Genomic DNA, 15,233 nt, shown 5'->3' on the forward strand with positions numbered 1-15,233 from the left:
TTGTTTTTCTGGAATTAGCAATACTTTCATTTAATTTAATTTGCTGTTTGCTACAATTAATTAAAAAACCTTCAGGAAACAATCTGGGAGGAAGTTAAGGAGAAAAGATTGGAAGAAGAGTCCTGATCATTTCCCCGCAGTGTCCACAGATGGAAACTAAGGAATCTGTTGTTCAATAGAAAGCCAAGGCCTTCCCAAATCACACTGCAAAATGCTGTTTACCTGTAAAATATATGTTGGTGTGCATAATACATTTTCAAGAACAATACTGAACAAAGTGCACACTGAAATACTTCTAGAAGTATGGAATTGAACATTTTTAAATTCATTTTTTCATACAGCATATTTTGATCATGTTTTCCCCCTCCCTCAACTCCTAGATCCTTCTAACCTCCCAATATACAACTTTTAATTTTATGGTGTTAGTGTCTCCACCTGTCCCCAAAACAGGAACACCAAAAAGCAAGGGACACACACACACACATACACATATTTTGTTTTGAAAATCAAAACAAACAGTAAAAAGACCAATAAAACAAAAAAAAAATGCCCCAAACAAAACAAAAAAAAATTCACCAAAATGCCATGGAGTTGTTAAATATGGACATTTTATTTGAAAGGATTTCATAGAACTGTTGGAAGCCTGGGGAGGGCCAGCTCTGTTTCCTGCAGGGAAGAGAGAGCATTCCTGTTGAAGGGATGGCAGGTGCTTCAGTTGCTTCCCTTTGTCCCACAGATTCCCGTGGTTGGGGATTGGTCCATGGGGTTCCACCCCCATTTGGGCTGTTAGACATTTTCCTTCCCAGGAGTCTGAACACCCGCTGCTCTGGTTTCAAATGATCCCATTCTTCTCTGCTGGGGAAGGAGAAAGGCACTAGGCAGGTTCTTCTTCAGTATTCCTCAGGGGAATCTGGTGTTTGGGGACAGCAGTGGGTGGGAGGTGACTTTCTGTTGTTGTAAAACGTGCTGGCTTGCTGTTTTTCCGCCAGGGTACAGGAGGGGAGGCTGGCGAGGAAGCCATAGAAGGCAGCAGTGGGATTAGCGATCAAACCAGCTTTGCTGTAAACAAACTTCGAGAGCTGAGTGAGAAGCTTGAATATAAAAGGCAAGCTCTAAGTTCTATTCAAAATGCACCAAAACCCGATAAGAAGGTAACTGTCTAGCTTTCAAGGTTGTCTCTGAACGTTTGTCCTCTGTGTAAATAGTAGTTTCTCTACTGAGAGCTGTCAGCTTCCTTAAGAATGAGCAGGTGGAGAGCTTCACAGAATCATGAAAACAGTGTTTCCCTAAAAGCCAAGAGGATTTAGAGTTTGAAAGTGTTGGATATTTCCTTATTGGTTTCAATTCTGAACACCTGTTACCCTGGTCCCAAAGAATTTGATTCTTCTCTTTGCTCGGGAAGGGGAAGGGCATTATTAATGTTAATCTGAAAAATTCTAGGGACTCAGCAGTGAAGAGCATTTGCTGCTCTTACAGAGGACCTAGGTTCAGTTTCCAGCCCCACGTGGCAGCTTACAACTGTCTGTATCCCTAGTTCCAGGGTACCTGACACCCTTGTCTTTCCTCCTAGGCACCAGGCACATGGACAATGCACAGACACACATGTAGGCAAACACTCAGACATGAAAAATAAAATAAATATGTCTTTGAAAATTAACTTAAAAAGTTAAAATATAGCTGGGCAGTAGTGGCGCAGCACTTGGGAAGCAGAGGCAGGTGGATCTCTGTGAGTTCGAGGCCAGCCTGGTCTACAGAGCAAATTCCAGAACTGGCTCCATAGCTATTGAGAAACCTTGTGTTGAAAAAAAAAAAAAAAACAAAGAGAAAAAATATTAACAGCTTGGGACTGGAGAGATGACCCCATGGGTAAGAAGAGCACAATTGTTGCTCTTGCAGAGGATCCGGGTTTGGTCCCAGAATCCACATGGCAGTTAACAGCTACTTTAACTCCAGTTCCAGTGGATTTGATGCCCTCTCTGGTCCCTGTGGGCACTGCATGCATGTGGTACACAGGTATACATGCCGAGAAAATATACATAAAATAAAAACAAATCATATTTTTTAAAAAATGTAAACAGTGGGGTAAGGTGCTTGCTGCACAAGCGTGAGAGCTGAGTCCGGGTTCCCACACTCGTGCAGAAGCCAGGCATGGCACTGGCGGAGAAGGGGCGGCTTTGTGAGTCAGATGGGCAGATGCCAGCAGCCTGACAACCAGGCAGTGTGCCCCCCAAAATGATGAACTGCAGGTTCTCAAAGTGAGGCGGTGAGTGGTTGAAGAAGACACCTAAGTGTGCAATGCACACATTCATAATGCACACACGCGCGCGCGCGCACACACACACACACACACACACACACACACACACACACTTTTCGTGAAAAGCAGTTCACAGTTTGGACCCGTTTTGCTCTGGTTTTATGTGTCTTTAGAATCCAATGGGGTTTCTAAAGTGGAGGTGTGATTTGTTCTATATGAGTATCCTCCAGCATTTCCTGAATGTGCTGAGGAAAGCAACTTATAGTAAAATAATTTTAATGAATCACATTGGGTTTCCATGCTTGGTACTTCTTTAATACTTCTTTCATGACTATTCAAATAGTTTTATAATAAAGTATTTCTGAAACAATATTGTAAGAAGATATAAGCATTTTACCAATCTATAGTCAAAATATTAATTCATTTATAATCCAGTGTTCAGTTGGAGCAGTGGGTTTTCTTTGAAGAAAGACACAGGCTAGACTCCTTAGCACTTTCTCCAGGTAGTTGTGTTACTTCTCTAGACTTGTGAGGGCGAAAGGAGACAAGTACCAGGTTCCAGAGTCATCATAAGAATAGATTTATTTCCCCTCAACACGGAGCCATTCCAGTTAGTGTGTGGGAGCGTGGAGGGCCCGGCAGTTTTCCTATGACATCTCTGACATGATAGACAGGGTCACCTGCACAGTGGACGGTGACTGCAGTGTGGCCTGTTCCTCCAGAACAGCTATATTGATTCTAGACTACTTCATTTTCAATTCAGCTGTGTTTCTAGGAAGCCAAATGAAAGATGAGTTGGAGAGTGTTGCGTGGATTATTTGGCCAAGAGACATTCTTTAACCTTTCTTGAAAGAATTTCTAGTAATTGTGGGCTAAGCATTCTGAGCCCTAATCACATGAAAGGTTCTCAAGCAAGTTGGTGGCTTCATTGTTGTGATGGCTGAATTTGAACACTCCCTCATTTCCTGTTCAATCAAATTGCCCCTGGATTGTGTAGGGAACCCTCCACTCCTGACAGACAGTTGTGCTCAGGGCTGGGGCCTCCAGGAGGAGGCTCATCTGCCTTTTAAGTCATTCAGTTTGGGGGCTGGAGAGTTGGCTTGGGGACTGGAGAGATGGCTCAGGGGTTAAGAGCACTGACTGCTCTCCAGAGGACCTGGATTCATTTCCCAGCACCCACATGGCAGCTCACAACTGTCTATAACTCCCTTTCCAGGGGACCCAGTACCAATGCACATAAAGATTAAAAGTAAAATAACAAAGTGGTTCAAGTTGGAAAATATAAAATATGTCTAAGTCATTTTTAAAATTTATTTAATGCAACATCAATATCAAGTCTTCTAGGTCATGAACTTAGGATCTCTACAAATATTTGTCATTTTTCATCATTTTATTGGTGTTGTATAGTATGTATTACAGAACTCTTTCGTTTCCTTGGCTAATACTTGAGAATTTTATTCTTCCAGGTGCTGTTTTAAGTGAAACTGCACTGTTTTAGGCCACTCGTCACTAGCGTAGAGAAGCACAGCTGTTCTGTGTGTTGGTTTCTGTGCTGCTTCTCTGCTGGATTGCAGAGCCTCTGAGTTGTTTTCATAACTCCCAGGTTGTTTGTCTTGTGCTAGATTATTTCCAAGTTGAAGGATGAAATACTTCTGATAGAGAAAGAATGCACAGACCTCCAGCTGCACATGGCAAGAACGGACTGGTGGTGTGAGAACCTGGGCCTGTGGAAAGCAACCATCACCAGTGCAGAGGTATGGCCGCAGCCGCAGGTGTTCTGTCTAAACCATAGCTTTCCCCTGGAGAATTAAGAGTAAAGGTCAAAAACCATGCTCATTCTGTTAGCCCCCTTCGCCTACTACCTTCCTTTCCTCCATTTTCTCTCCGGTGTGCTCGTGCACGAGGGGAAACTGCCCAGGACTTCATGGAGTGGATCTGAGCTCACTCCACTTCAGTCAGAAACTCCGTGCTTTTGTACATTGAATTGTAAGCAACCTTGAGACAGGAACAGTTAATGCCCTTGGAGTACTGATCTATTTTTTCTGTTATGATTGATATAAAATGGAAAGTATTTTTAGGAAGTTGGAAATAATAAAAAATGTAACTTTTATTGTTCCATTTTGTTCAGTTAGATCTCAGAAACTCTAAAATCTTTAGTAATGAATATTTTTCCTCTTGGTTATTTTTCAAAGGGTTTGAAGGGTACACTTTACCCCCTCTCTTACCCATTTGTTTGATCAGTATATGTTGTATAAAATAATAGATTTCATTCTGATGTTTTCATACACATGTATAATGTACCTTGATTGTTTTCGCCCCATTGGCTTTCTTGTCCCCTGCTCTGTCCCCTTCCATTTGACTACAGAATAATTCCTGTTAGAGGAAAGAGCTCCTAAGCATTGGCTGATGCCCTTCCCTCCTCCCTAGTCAGGGGAAGCTGGGATAGCTAGTCACGCCCACCATACTTGATACAAGTAGTGAGGTCACAAGTGAGCACAGGCACCAATGTTTTGTTTCTTTTGATTGTTGTTCTTATCTAAGCTCCTCTCTGCCAGTGTCTCAGCAGCTCAACAGGCTGAGTGCAAGGGAGCTTAAATCTCAAACTGTAGTTTTCCTCTAGATATGGCAAACATGCGGCCTGTTCTCCAGGTGCTGCTCTGAAAGCCCAAGGGCTCCTGTGAGCACTCCCATTAAACATGGCTACTCTGGCCATGCCCCCATGTCCCGCCTGTACAATGGAGTAGCGTTCCTCCCTTATACGGTGCGTGTGGGTGTCCACGAAACCTAGTGTCTCTTTGCCTTTTTAATTCTTCTCTAAGTTATATTAATTCAGACTTAGAATTAGTATAATTGCCCCATGTGTGCATCTGTGTGTGTGTGTGTGTGTGTGTGTGTGTGTGTGTGTGTGTATGAGAGAGAGAGAGGGGGGGCGGGTAAGCTGGACAGTAAAGGACCCCTACCACAGTAGCTGATCTCTACTTACTGTGGCACAAGGCCAGGGTGTCTGCACTCACTCCCAGGCTGGTTGAGACTCTTGGCAGAGTTCAGGAGTCCCTGTTATAAACCCAAGGTCTGGGCTGTCTGTTCTTGTTTGTTTCCTTCTTGGGAATGAAGTCTTTCTGACTTCATTTTCTGTTTTGTAACAGAACAAATGCCCCTTATGATTTAGCTCTCTATTCAGATGATCTCCCCTATTCTAAGATCATATAACATGATCTAATAATGCCAAAGGAAGGGGAAGATAGATCATTCTTAGGATCCCAGGGTTTAACAAGGGCACCGTACAGGGTACACTAGAAAGAGGGCAATTGTGTGTGTCACTAAAATTCTCTTATAGTGTCTGCTTATTATGATTTAGTTGTCTGGGCTATTTGTTTGTTTGTTGTTTGTTTGTTTCTTCAAGGTGACAGAAGAGAATGGCGAGCAAATGCCTTGTTACTTTGTCAGGGTAAATCTACAAGAAGTTGGAGGGGTTGAAACTAAGAACTGGACCGTCCCAAGAAGGCTCAGTGAGTTTCAGAATTTACATCGGAAACTTAGTGAGGTACGACTACCCGTGAATACAGACTCGTGATCACAGGACATAGAATTTCCGAGTATGAAGACATTCAAGAGTTCACACCATTCATAGAGGAAAAGGGATTGCTCTTTCTGCTTGTTGTTTTTGCCGGTGCCATAGTGTTTTCAGCCTGACATTTGGAAATTACTCATAGATCAAACAATCTAGTCTACTCCAGATCCTTCAGGGCAGATGGTTGTCTGATTTTCATTATAAATTGCTGAAGAGCCCCAAAGATGTCAGAGACCATGGATCTAGGACCAGTAGATTGAAGCTGTGGTCTGTAACCCTTCAGTGGGTCCTGAAATCAGTGGTGTGTTAAGGCACTAGGAAGGCAGAGCATGTAGGATTTCATTGTGTGTACTCCAGGAGTCTGCAGAGTGGAGTGGATGAAAACACCCAGAGCCAGAGAGCACAACTGGCTCCTCAGATCTACATCTCCTGTTTGTGAGGATGAAGGGAGTAGATGCTACTGAGCAGGCAGAAGGATGTGTGGTCCATAGGAAACGCTTCTGTGATTCTGTTTTCAGTAGTAATGAGCACTGTTTCACTTTGACTTACATATATATGATATATATGTAGATGCAGATATTATAAATGTGTATCATGCTTGTAGAATAGCATAGCAATCTAGTGAGTTCCTGATTTTGCTAATCGAGGGAACTGACTCCATTGCTTACTTGATTCAGGGTATGTGCAGAGTGGTCAAGCCAGTGTCAGAACCAGTTTGTTCCTCCTGCTTTTCCTCTAGAGGTGATTTCACTTTCTACCGAAGACAAGTTCCTTTTATCACAGCAATGAAAACCTCTGCAGTCATTTCACTTTGAATTCCAGGCTGTTTTTCTCTTGCCGAGAATGAACCAACACTAGAGAAGCCCTCCTTACTCTTTTGCCAATGAAAGACATGTTTCCTTTAGCTTTGTCTCCCAGGTCATTTCTAACATTTTTTCTTTAGATATAAGAATTGTTTATTTTATTTGTTATTCTTTTCTCACATAGTACATCTCAACTATGGTTTCCCCTCCCTCTTCTCCCAACCTGAATCTTCCATATCCCATCTCCCCCAGATCCACTCCTCCTCTCTTCCCTTTAGAAAAGAGCAGACCTCCCGGGGATATCAACCAAACACTGCATAGCAAGTTATAATAAAGCTAGGCACATCCCATCTATTAAGACTGGACGAGGCAACCCAGTAGGAGGAAAAGGATCCCCCAAATAGACAAAAGAGTCAGAGACGGCCCCCACACCCGTTTTTAGGAGTCCTACAGGAACCAAGCTACACAGTCATAACGTGCAGAGGTCAGACTCATAGAGACTCCCTGATTGTCAGTTGAGTTTCTGTGAGCCTCTATGACCACTGGTTAGTTGATTCTGTCGGCTATTTTTATTGTGGGGTCTAGACCCCCTTGACTCCTCCAATTCTTCCTCATTCTCTTCTGCAGGATTCCCCAAGCTCTGCCTTATGTTTGGCTATGGGTCTCTGCATCTGCTCCCGTCAGATGCTGGATGAAGCCTCTTGATGATTATCCTAGGTTCCATTCTATGAGTTTAGCAGGGTGTCATTAAGAATCAGATTTCTAACCCTCTTAATTGAGGACTTTCTGAATAACAACTTGTCAAGTGCTTTTAAAAAATGGCAGCCAAACTGGGCATCATAAATGCTGTAGCATTTCTCTCTTTGACTGCAGTTACTCTGACTATGGAAAACAAAACATTTATCCCAATGTAAGAATGAATTTCTCCAGTAGTTACTGGGTAAAGCTAGCACTGTAGAGACTTGTGCTGCTTTCCGTGGGACAAGCCACGGAAAAGTAAAGCTAAGTGTCAGCTTAGTCTGTTAGCAAAGACAAAAGAGGAAAATAAATTTTGACATAAAATGTACTTGCAAAATAAATGTTCTTAAAACTAAAAATGGTAATTATACCAAAGCATTATGCTATTTGAATGAAACTGTATAAAATCCATGTGTGGTGTTGTGGCTGTCATTCCTCATCTGGACCAATGGTTGGACATCTTATTCCCTTTCCACCTGCCACCCTGGGTGCCCTGTCGTGGGGACCCGCTCGTCTGACATATGTAAGCAGTAGAAGTATATTTCCAATCTCACTGCCTGTTTGCTTCTCTAAAATTTCAGAGAGCTGCTGCAAGGATAAAATAACACATATCATATATTGATCACTGCTCTGATAGAATGTGGGACTCCACCCACAAAAGGAGGCCTGTTGTTATTATTCTTACTAATATATTTAGTCTGTGGTTTCCTTTGAAGAGCAGTTACTAGAGCTACAACCTATGTTTTGTTTCCTTTTTATTCCCCCCCCCCCAAGAAGTTAGAAACACATCTTCCAGTAGAAAAGCTTGTGTTCTGGGCTTCCTGTCCGTCCAGGGTCTCTGAGCCTGATTACAATGTGTGCATTTTAGCTGGGTTTGGTGGTGCATTCCAGTGATCCCAGCATTAGGCAGACTGAGAAAGGAAAATCACAAGCTCCAGGTCGACCAGACTATGCTGTGAGAGTCTGTCTCCAGAGGTGGGGAGTAGGGCAGAGGAATAGATGTAAGAGGGGGCTACTTGGTTTGTTCTAACTATAACTATAAACTTTCTTAAGATGAAAATGTAATTTCAAAAGAGTAACATTTAATCTTTTCCACCTACAGTGTGTCCCTTCTTTAAAAAAAGTCCAGTTGCCTTCTCTCAGTAAGCTGCCTTTCAAATCCATAGATCACAAGTTTCTGGAAAAGTCAAAGAATCAGTTGAATAAGTTTTTACAGGTAAGCACGTGGGGGATTTGGGGTGCTAAGGGTGAGACTGTCTATTTGTCGTAGACTGTCACCGCCCCAGGAACGTGCTAGTTTGCCGCTTGTTTTCTCTAGCCACCCCCAGTTTATATTACCAGCACCACACAGGTGTCCCCCATCTCTACACCTTCCCCAAAGATCACTCTCCCACCCATAATATCCTTCAGGGGAAACGGCTTCCTTTGGCTTGTTTCCTTTAGACCTGCTCTCTTAGGACACTAGGTGCAGAACATTTTTGTCGTCGTGTTGCTGATCTGTACTGTAACCACATTAGCTCACACAGAAACTTATTTATGGCAAGGTGTGTTGGTGAACACATTTAATCCCAGCACAAGGGAGATGGAGGCAGATGGGTTTCTGTGAGTTCAAGTTCTGTCTGGTCTATATAGTGAGTTCCAGGCCAGCCAGGGCTACATAGTGTGACTTTGTCTCAAAAAGAAAAAGAAAGAAACAAACAAAACGACCCAAACCCTTTGGTTTATGGTCTGTTCTTTCTCCTAGGCCAGATAAGTGTGGACATAACTCCAGGACTTCAGTGCTAAGGACCAGTGTAAACAGTTACATAACTGTATAAACAGTCACGCTTTTGAAAGAGGTGACACATCTCTTGCTGGGCAAGGGCACCATATCTGAACCCAGCCATTAAAGGTTCCTTTGTGGTAGGCACATGTAATATGCAAATTTTAAATAGGTTAAATGCAGATGAGTAAATTTGTCTTTGAAAAGCAGTAGCCCCGGAGATCTTGAGTGGTGTGCAAAATAAAAATTTTATGGCTTCAAGCAGCACCGAGCACTGTTTGCATACTATGGCCGCTGGCTAAGGTTTTCAGCACTATGTCTTTTGCAGTTAAGACCTCTGACAGTATTCTTATGTAGTTTATTTCTGAGATAAGAATTATTGTGTAGAATTATGGTGAAAGTGAGTGCATAACATAGTTCATTCTGCCTGCCTTGCCTGGCTGTAGCTCGCAGCAACCCAGATAGTTTTCTATGTAGCAGTAATTAGTTCTCCTCTTTCACAGAACCTGCTCTCGGATGACAGACTGTGTCAGAGCGAAGCACTTTATGCCTTCTTGAGCCCTTCTCCTGACTACCTCAAGGTCATTGACGTGCAGGGGAAAAAGAACTCCTTTTCCTTATCTTCCTTTCTGGAGAAGCTTCCTCGAGACTTCTTCTCCCATCAGGAGGTGAGCTGGTCAAAAGTGGTCCCACTTTAGTGTATTCTAAGAGATAGTTCTTGAAGGCTGTTTGAAGGAAAGGAAGAGCTGTTTCTTGAAAGGCAAAGGTTTTCAATGATCACTTTCACATTTGGGAGTTAATCACTTGAAAGAATTACAAAATAGAAACAGGAGGATAAATAACTAGGTGGGTAAGCGGACCGTAGACAGGAAGTGTTGTGGCTGCCGGTGCCTCGGATGGTGACCAGAGTAAAGCATCAAGGGAGGAGGTTGGTATGGGTCTGAGGTCTCAGGTGTGTCTGGGATAGTGGGCAGATCGTCACACTAGATTGGCAGGTGTCTGTAATGTGCAGATGAAAGATGAAGCAAAGGGGTCATGGCAGTTTAGGGGGTCAAAGCTTCACTCTTGGGTGTGAAGAACCATGGAGCATGTTGAATCAGGAAGAACCTGGCAGCAGTGTGTATGATAGAGCAGTCACCAGAGAGACAACAGGCGTGTTCAGTCTCACAGTCTGAACCTCAGGGTTAAAGTATGTTTGGACCACCTGTTTGGGGCTCTCTGGCCTCAAACTTGGCTGCTTCTTAGTCTATTGCTAGATGGCATGGACTCTTTGTCAGGATGGTTTATTGAGGTGGCACAGGGAGACTATGAACAAAAGTGTGGTGCTTTATTTATTGCACTCTGAGTTGGGAAAGAAATGCCCACATCTCTCTTCAGTCTTTGAATGAACCCCCTGCCTCTGGAGCTCCTCTACCACCTCCCTTCTCCGTGTCTGTTTAGACCTGGCTAACTCTCCTCCATTACCCCGTCTTAGGATACACAGTGACTTGGTGACTGTGAAATTGCTCTCTAACAGTGAGTGTTGTGGCTGCTCCTCAGTGTTCACCTTCTCAGTCTCTTTGAAGCATTTCATGTTCTTGGACCAATGTGAAGCCAGGAAGCTTTAGAGAACTCCTTGTGCTTCCAAGGAGCTGTCTGACTGCTCACCCGATAACACCCAAAGACCTATCATTAGTCTGGTAGCCGGTTCTACAAGCTCAACTTTCTTTTTCTCTTTTTTAAATTTTATTAAAACTTCTTCATATATTTCTATCATATTTTTCTCCCTCCCCAACTCCTTCCAGATCCTTTCCTACCTCCCTACCCACCCAACATCATGTTCCCCCCTTTCCAAAGCAACAATAAACCAACAAAAATCTCAGCTCCCTGAGCCTGAAGGAGAGAGATTTGATGAAGACATCCCATTTAGGACTGAGTACTGCTATGTGTCTTACTCTCTGCACATTGTCCAGTTTTGGGTCTCTGGGTTAATTACCGTCACTGCAGGAAGGAACTTCTCTGATGAGGGTAGAGTAATGCACAGATCTGCCATCAGTAGTCATTTTATTGCTGTGTTCATTTAGCTAAGTAATAGTAGTAGGTTTTCCCCATAGGCCCATCATCTGTGTACTCTGTTATTTTGGCCTATTTAGCGGTGTCAGATATGGGTTCCATTTCATGTAGTGGGTCTTAAATCCAATTAACCAAAAGAAAAAGGTTGGTTACTCCCATAACACTTATGCCACTACTGTACTGATTTGTCATTCAGGCCGGTTCCTGTTGTAGACCTCAGGGTTTGTAGCTGGGTGATACTGATAACTACCTTTCTTGTCTGGTCTCATTCCTGCACAGTAAATATTAGTCAGTGGTGGTGAAGCTTCTAGTTAGAAACCAGGCAACTTCTCTGTGTTCAATGACTTAAGTAAGAGTTGTTTTCAGCCATAGGGCCTGCCATCAGGTTGTGGTGAGTAACCAATAGCCCTGACAATACCATGTGATGTGAGTGATCCATGCGACAAGATGTAATCATTCCTGATACTGGAGTGTGGACACTAAAATAACCATCTTTAGCTGTCTTCACTGCCTAGGATTTGGGCAGCACTTCATCTCTTACAAAAACTGCCATTCCTGTGTATGTCAGTCTCTGCCGACCACTGTGGGCCACTAAGATTCTGGACCTTACTGCACTCATGTGCACCGGCTTGGTGCCTGACGTCTAATGTGTGGACTGACATGTGCTGGCGTGTAAATCAGGAAATGAGACTACCTAAAGTATACAGTAGATGCTTGAAGCAGAACTTTAAAAATACCTCACTTACCTTAAAATGCTTATATTTTTAAGAGCAGTGAACTTTAAAAACCATTTTAGTTAAAAGTCTTTCAAAATGGAAAAAATAAAACCTCATCCTCTTTAGAAAACTGTATTACTAATTCCCTGGTTATTTAAAGAGTGATCCCCCCCCCCCCCCACCGCCTCTAGTTTGCTTATTTTAAGCTTTGATTCTGGCTATAGAGTCAGGCTATTCCCTGAGGGTAGAAGCAGTCTATCCTCCAACTTGAACATGGATAGATTTAGAAGTTTAAAAGTCAAGCAACAGGAAAAGGCTAGAATGAAGTGGAGTCTGTATTTGATAGAGGAAGTCAGCTCTGTATCGTGTACTGAGTTCCTGGGTAACCTGCCGCTGCCTTCGGTGTTGTTATACCCCAGGAGGAGATGGAAGAAGACAGCGACCTGTCAGATTATGGTGACGATGTGGATGGGAAGAAGGAGGCCTTGGCTGAGCCGTGCTTCATGCTGATCGGGGAGATTTTTGAACTTCGAGGAAGTAAGTTTCTTTGCTGGTTAGAGATATGGTTACTATCCCTCTCCTTCTGGCATGGATTACATGTGTTCATCCACCCGGCAAGTGCTCTAATGTGCCAGCCGCTTTAGAGACAGTGCAGGGTTGTACTTCATGCTTGGTGCTGGAGGCACACCCTTAGGACAGAGAATTTCTGTCTTCCTCAAACCTGGGTTCCTGGTTTACTCAGCATTGTGCGCCTCTGAATTTAAAAAGAGGGAATGCTTTGAACTCTTTTCATGTGACTCAGTGTAGCTTCATTGTCTCATCACCAAAAGTTATTTTAGAAAATCACTTGCATAGCCTATTACTAAAGTGCAGTTTTGATCCCAGGGTGGTATTGTAGATATATATGTATACATATAATACATATTTAATATAAATATGCTTAATATATGAAGGTTCATTGTAGATTAATTTCAATAACTGAAGTTAAAGCTAAAATAAACTTTAGAAATGGAAGCTAGTTGTATTAAGAAATTCTCATGATAAAATGCCATCCAAATATTAAACTCTTTCAGATGAAAAATTTGCAGCCTTGTCGCATTTTATATTATTTTAAGATAGCCACTGATCTTTAACATGATTCAGTACATTCAGAAAACAATAGTATTCCACTCAGTCTTTCTTTTCTTTAATGGAGTCTTACCCACAAATCTATACGTCTTCCTACTTCCCACAGAGGTGGGAGTAGTGAGCGTGCAGCATTCTATCTGGTTGCTCTTCTCCAGAAACTCAGAGACAAAAGCACAGCGTGAGTGTGTCAGAGCCGGTCACAGCCTTAGCAGGCTCTAAATGCTGGCATTTTAGCCTGCGCATCCTCGGTCGAATGGGTGTTTGGCTTTGTCAGTGACATTTCCTAGAGGAATAAATAGAACGGCCTTGATTCTGAGATGCGATGCATGCATTTGCCCTCAGCAGACTCCTCAGACAGCTGCAGCTGTCTCTGCTTTAAACAAACAAGCTTTAATAGGAGGCAAGGGCCCTTTGGGCAGGGGGAGCTGGGGAACCAAGGGAGAACCGGAAAAGGAATAGAGTGAGGAGATACCAGTGATGGCACAGAACTGGACCAAATGTTTTGGTTCCTGTTTGTGTTCAGAATACAGAAGGACCTAGTAAGGCATATTTTTATTTTAAAACCCTCAACTGTCAGGCATCCTTCCTAGAGTTCCATCTGTGATTAGACCCGCTGGCTACGAACTACCTCTCTCCTGACCTAGAAAGGCCAACCAAAGTTATCATCACGAACAGACATGCTCACTGTAGCCTAAAGGCCAGCCTAAAATAAACACATACTTGGTACTATTCCAGAAACTTCCACACTGAAGGTCCAGGCATTGCTGAGGCATGGCTCTGAATTCATGGCTTGACTTTTATTGGTGTGTGTTGGGGGGCAGATAGTTTTTTTTAACTAGGCCTTGAGAATCATTCAGAAGTTAGTTAGGAACGCCCTTGATGCTTTGGTGTAGTGTCAAGTCACTGTCAATTGTTGCTCATGTGTGGTCGCCCCTGGGAAAGCATCTTTGGGAATTTACTCCTCTTAACTTTCACTACTGTATGCAGATGGCCTGAACCTTTGGCTCCATTGTCGCCAAGTCTGAATTTTTCATTTCTTCCTGTGCTAGTAGTCAAACATTTCAGGGGCTAGAGATGAAAATACAAATTTAGAAAATTAGTGTGTATTCAAATTTATGAAGATAAAAATATCACCAGTTTTTTGTCTTCTTTTGTTTACATTGATATTCTACACCTATGAAATGTCTCTGTGATAGTAATAAAAGTTGTGATGGGCAGAAGCCCTCGTGCACAGAAAACACCTTTAGGGATGGAGGAATACCATCTCTCTTCAATCTCATCCTCTTCCAGTTGAGGAGCCTGATGTATGCCCAGCTGCTCTGGAAAGGGTTGCAGGAAAGGAATTCCCATATTATTCAGGACTGTGGTCTTCACTGTTTTCCTTTCTTGCCCCCCACACATAAGATAAAAAGTACAGTGTTGAACAGACTCAAGAACTCAGAGGGGGAAGTTAGACCATCGCTTCACTCATAGCTGGTCATGACTGTCAGCATTTGCCTACAGACATTTCTTATTGAGAACTGGAAGCAGAAGCCTACAACATTAACTGCACTGTCTGCTGTGGGGGCTAGGCATGCCATCAGCAGCCCAGGGATATAGCTGGAATTCTATGCTTTGTTCTGTCTGATCCTGCTGGACTAGTTTCTCTCCCACCTGTGGTCCCATAATCATTCAGAGGAGTAATATTAATTATAATTGTTTGGCCATAGGCTCAGGCTTCTTACTGGTTAACTCTACATATATATTAACCCATTTCTAATAATCTGTCCCTCACCACGTGCCCCGTGGCTTACTGGTAATGCCCTGGCATCTTACCTCTTTTGTGACTGTTGGCACGTTCCCAGCTCTGACTTCTTTTTTTTTTAATATTTTTATGGTTTATTTAACTTTATTTTATGTGCATTGGTGTGAAGGTGTCAGATCCCCTAGAACTAGATCTTCAGACAGTTGTGAGCTGCCATGTGAGTGCTGGGAATTGAACCCGGGTCCTCTGGAAGAGCAGTCAGTGCTTTTAACCACTGAGCCATCTCTTCAGCCCCCCCAACTCTGACTTCTTTCTCCCTGTCTCTGCTTGATTTCCCGCCTAGCCTATTCTGCCTTGCAATAGGCCAGATCAGTTTCTTTATTAACCAATGGTGATACAAAATATTCACAGCATACAGAGGGGCATCCCACATCACAGGGCATAGAAAGTAAAGTATTATTT

At 43.0% G+C, this 15,233-nt stretch overlaps 1 protein-coding gene across 2 annotated transcripts in view; it reads left to right on the forward strand.

Annotated features, from left to right (window-relative positions):
- Positions 1 to 15,233, forward strand: part of Snx25 (sorting nexin 25) — a 110,527-nt gene that overhangs the window by 89,608 nt on the left and 5,686 nt on the right. The window contains exons 10-15 of one of the 2 annotated variants that reach the window (XM_041632492.1): positions 990 to 1,151; positions 3,880 to 4,011; positions 5,661 to 5,801; positions 8,472 to 8,585; positions 9,635 to 9,799; positions 12,319 to 12,436. In XM_041632492.1, the coding sequence (XP_041488426.1) occupies positions 990 to 1,151; positions 3,880 to 4,011; positions 5,661 to 5,801; positions 8,472 to 8,585; positions 9,635 to 9,799; positions 12,319 to 12,436 (832 nt within the window). The remainder of the gene's footprint in view (positions 1 to 989; positions 1,152 to 3,879; positions 4,012 to 5,660; positions 5,802 to 8,471; positions 8,586 to 9,634; positions 9,800 to 12,318; positions 12,437 to 15,233) is intronic. The other variant, XM_041632493.1, reaches the window with a different exon arrangement.

The sequence above is a fragment of the Microtus oregoni genome, unplaced genomic scaffold (genome assembly GCF_018167655.1).
Source record: "Microtus oregoni isolate MIOR12 unplaced genomic scaffold, Mior012 000041F_ref0000270, whole genome shotgun sequence".
Lineage (NCBI taxonomy): Eukaryota > Metazoa > Chordata > Mammalia > Rodentia > Cricetidae > Microtus > Microtus oregoni.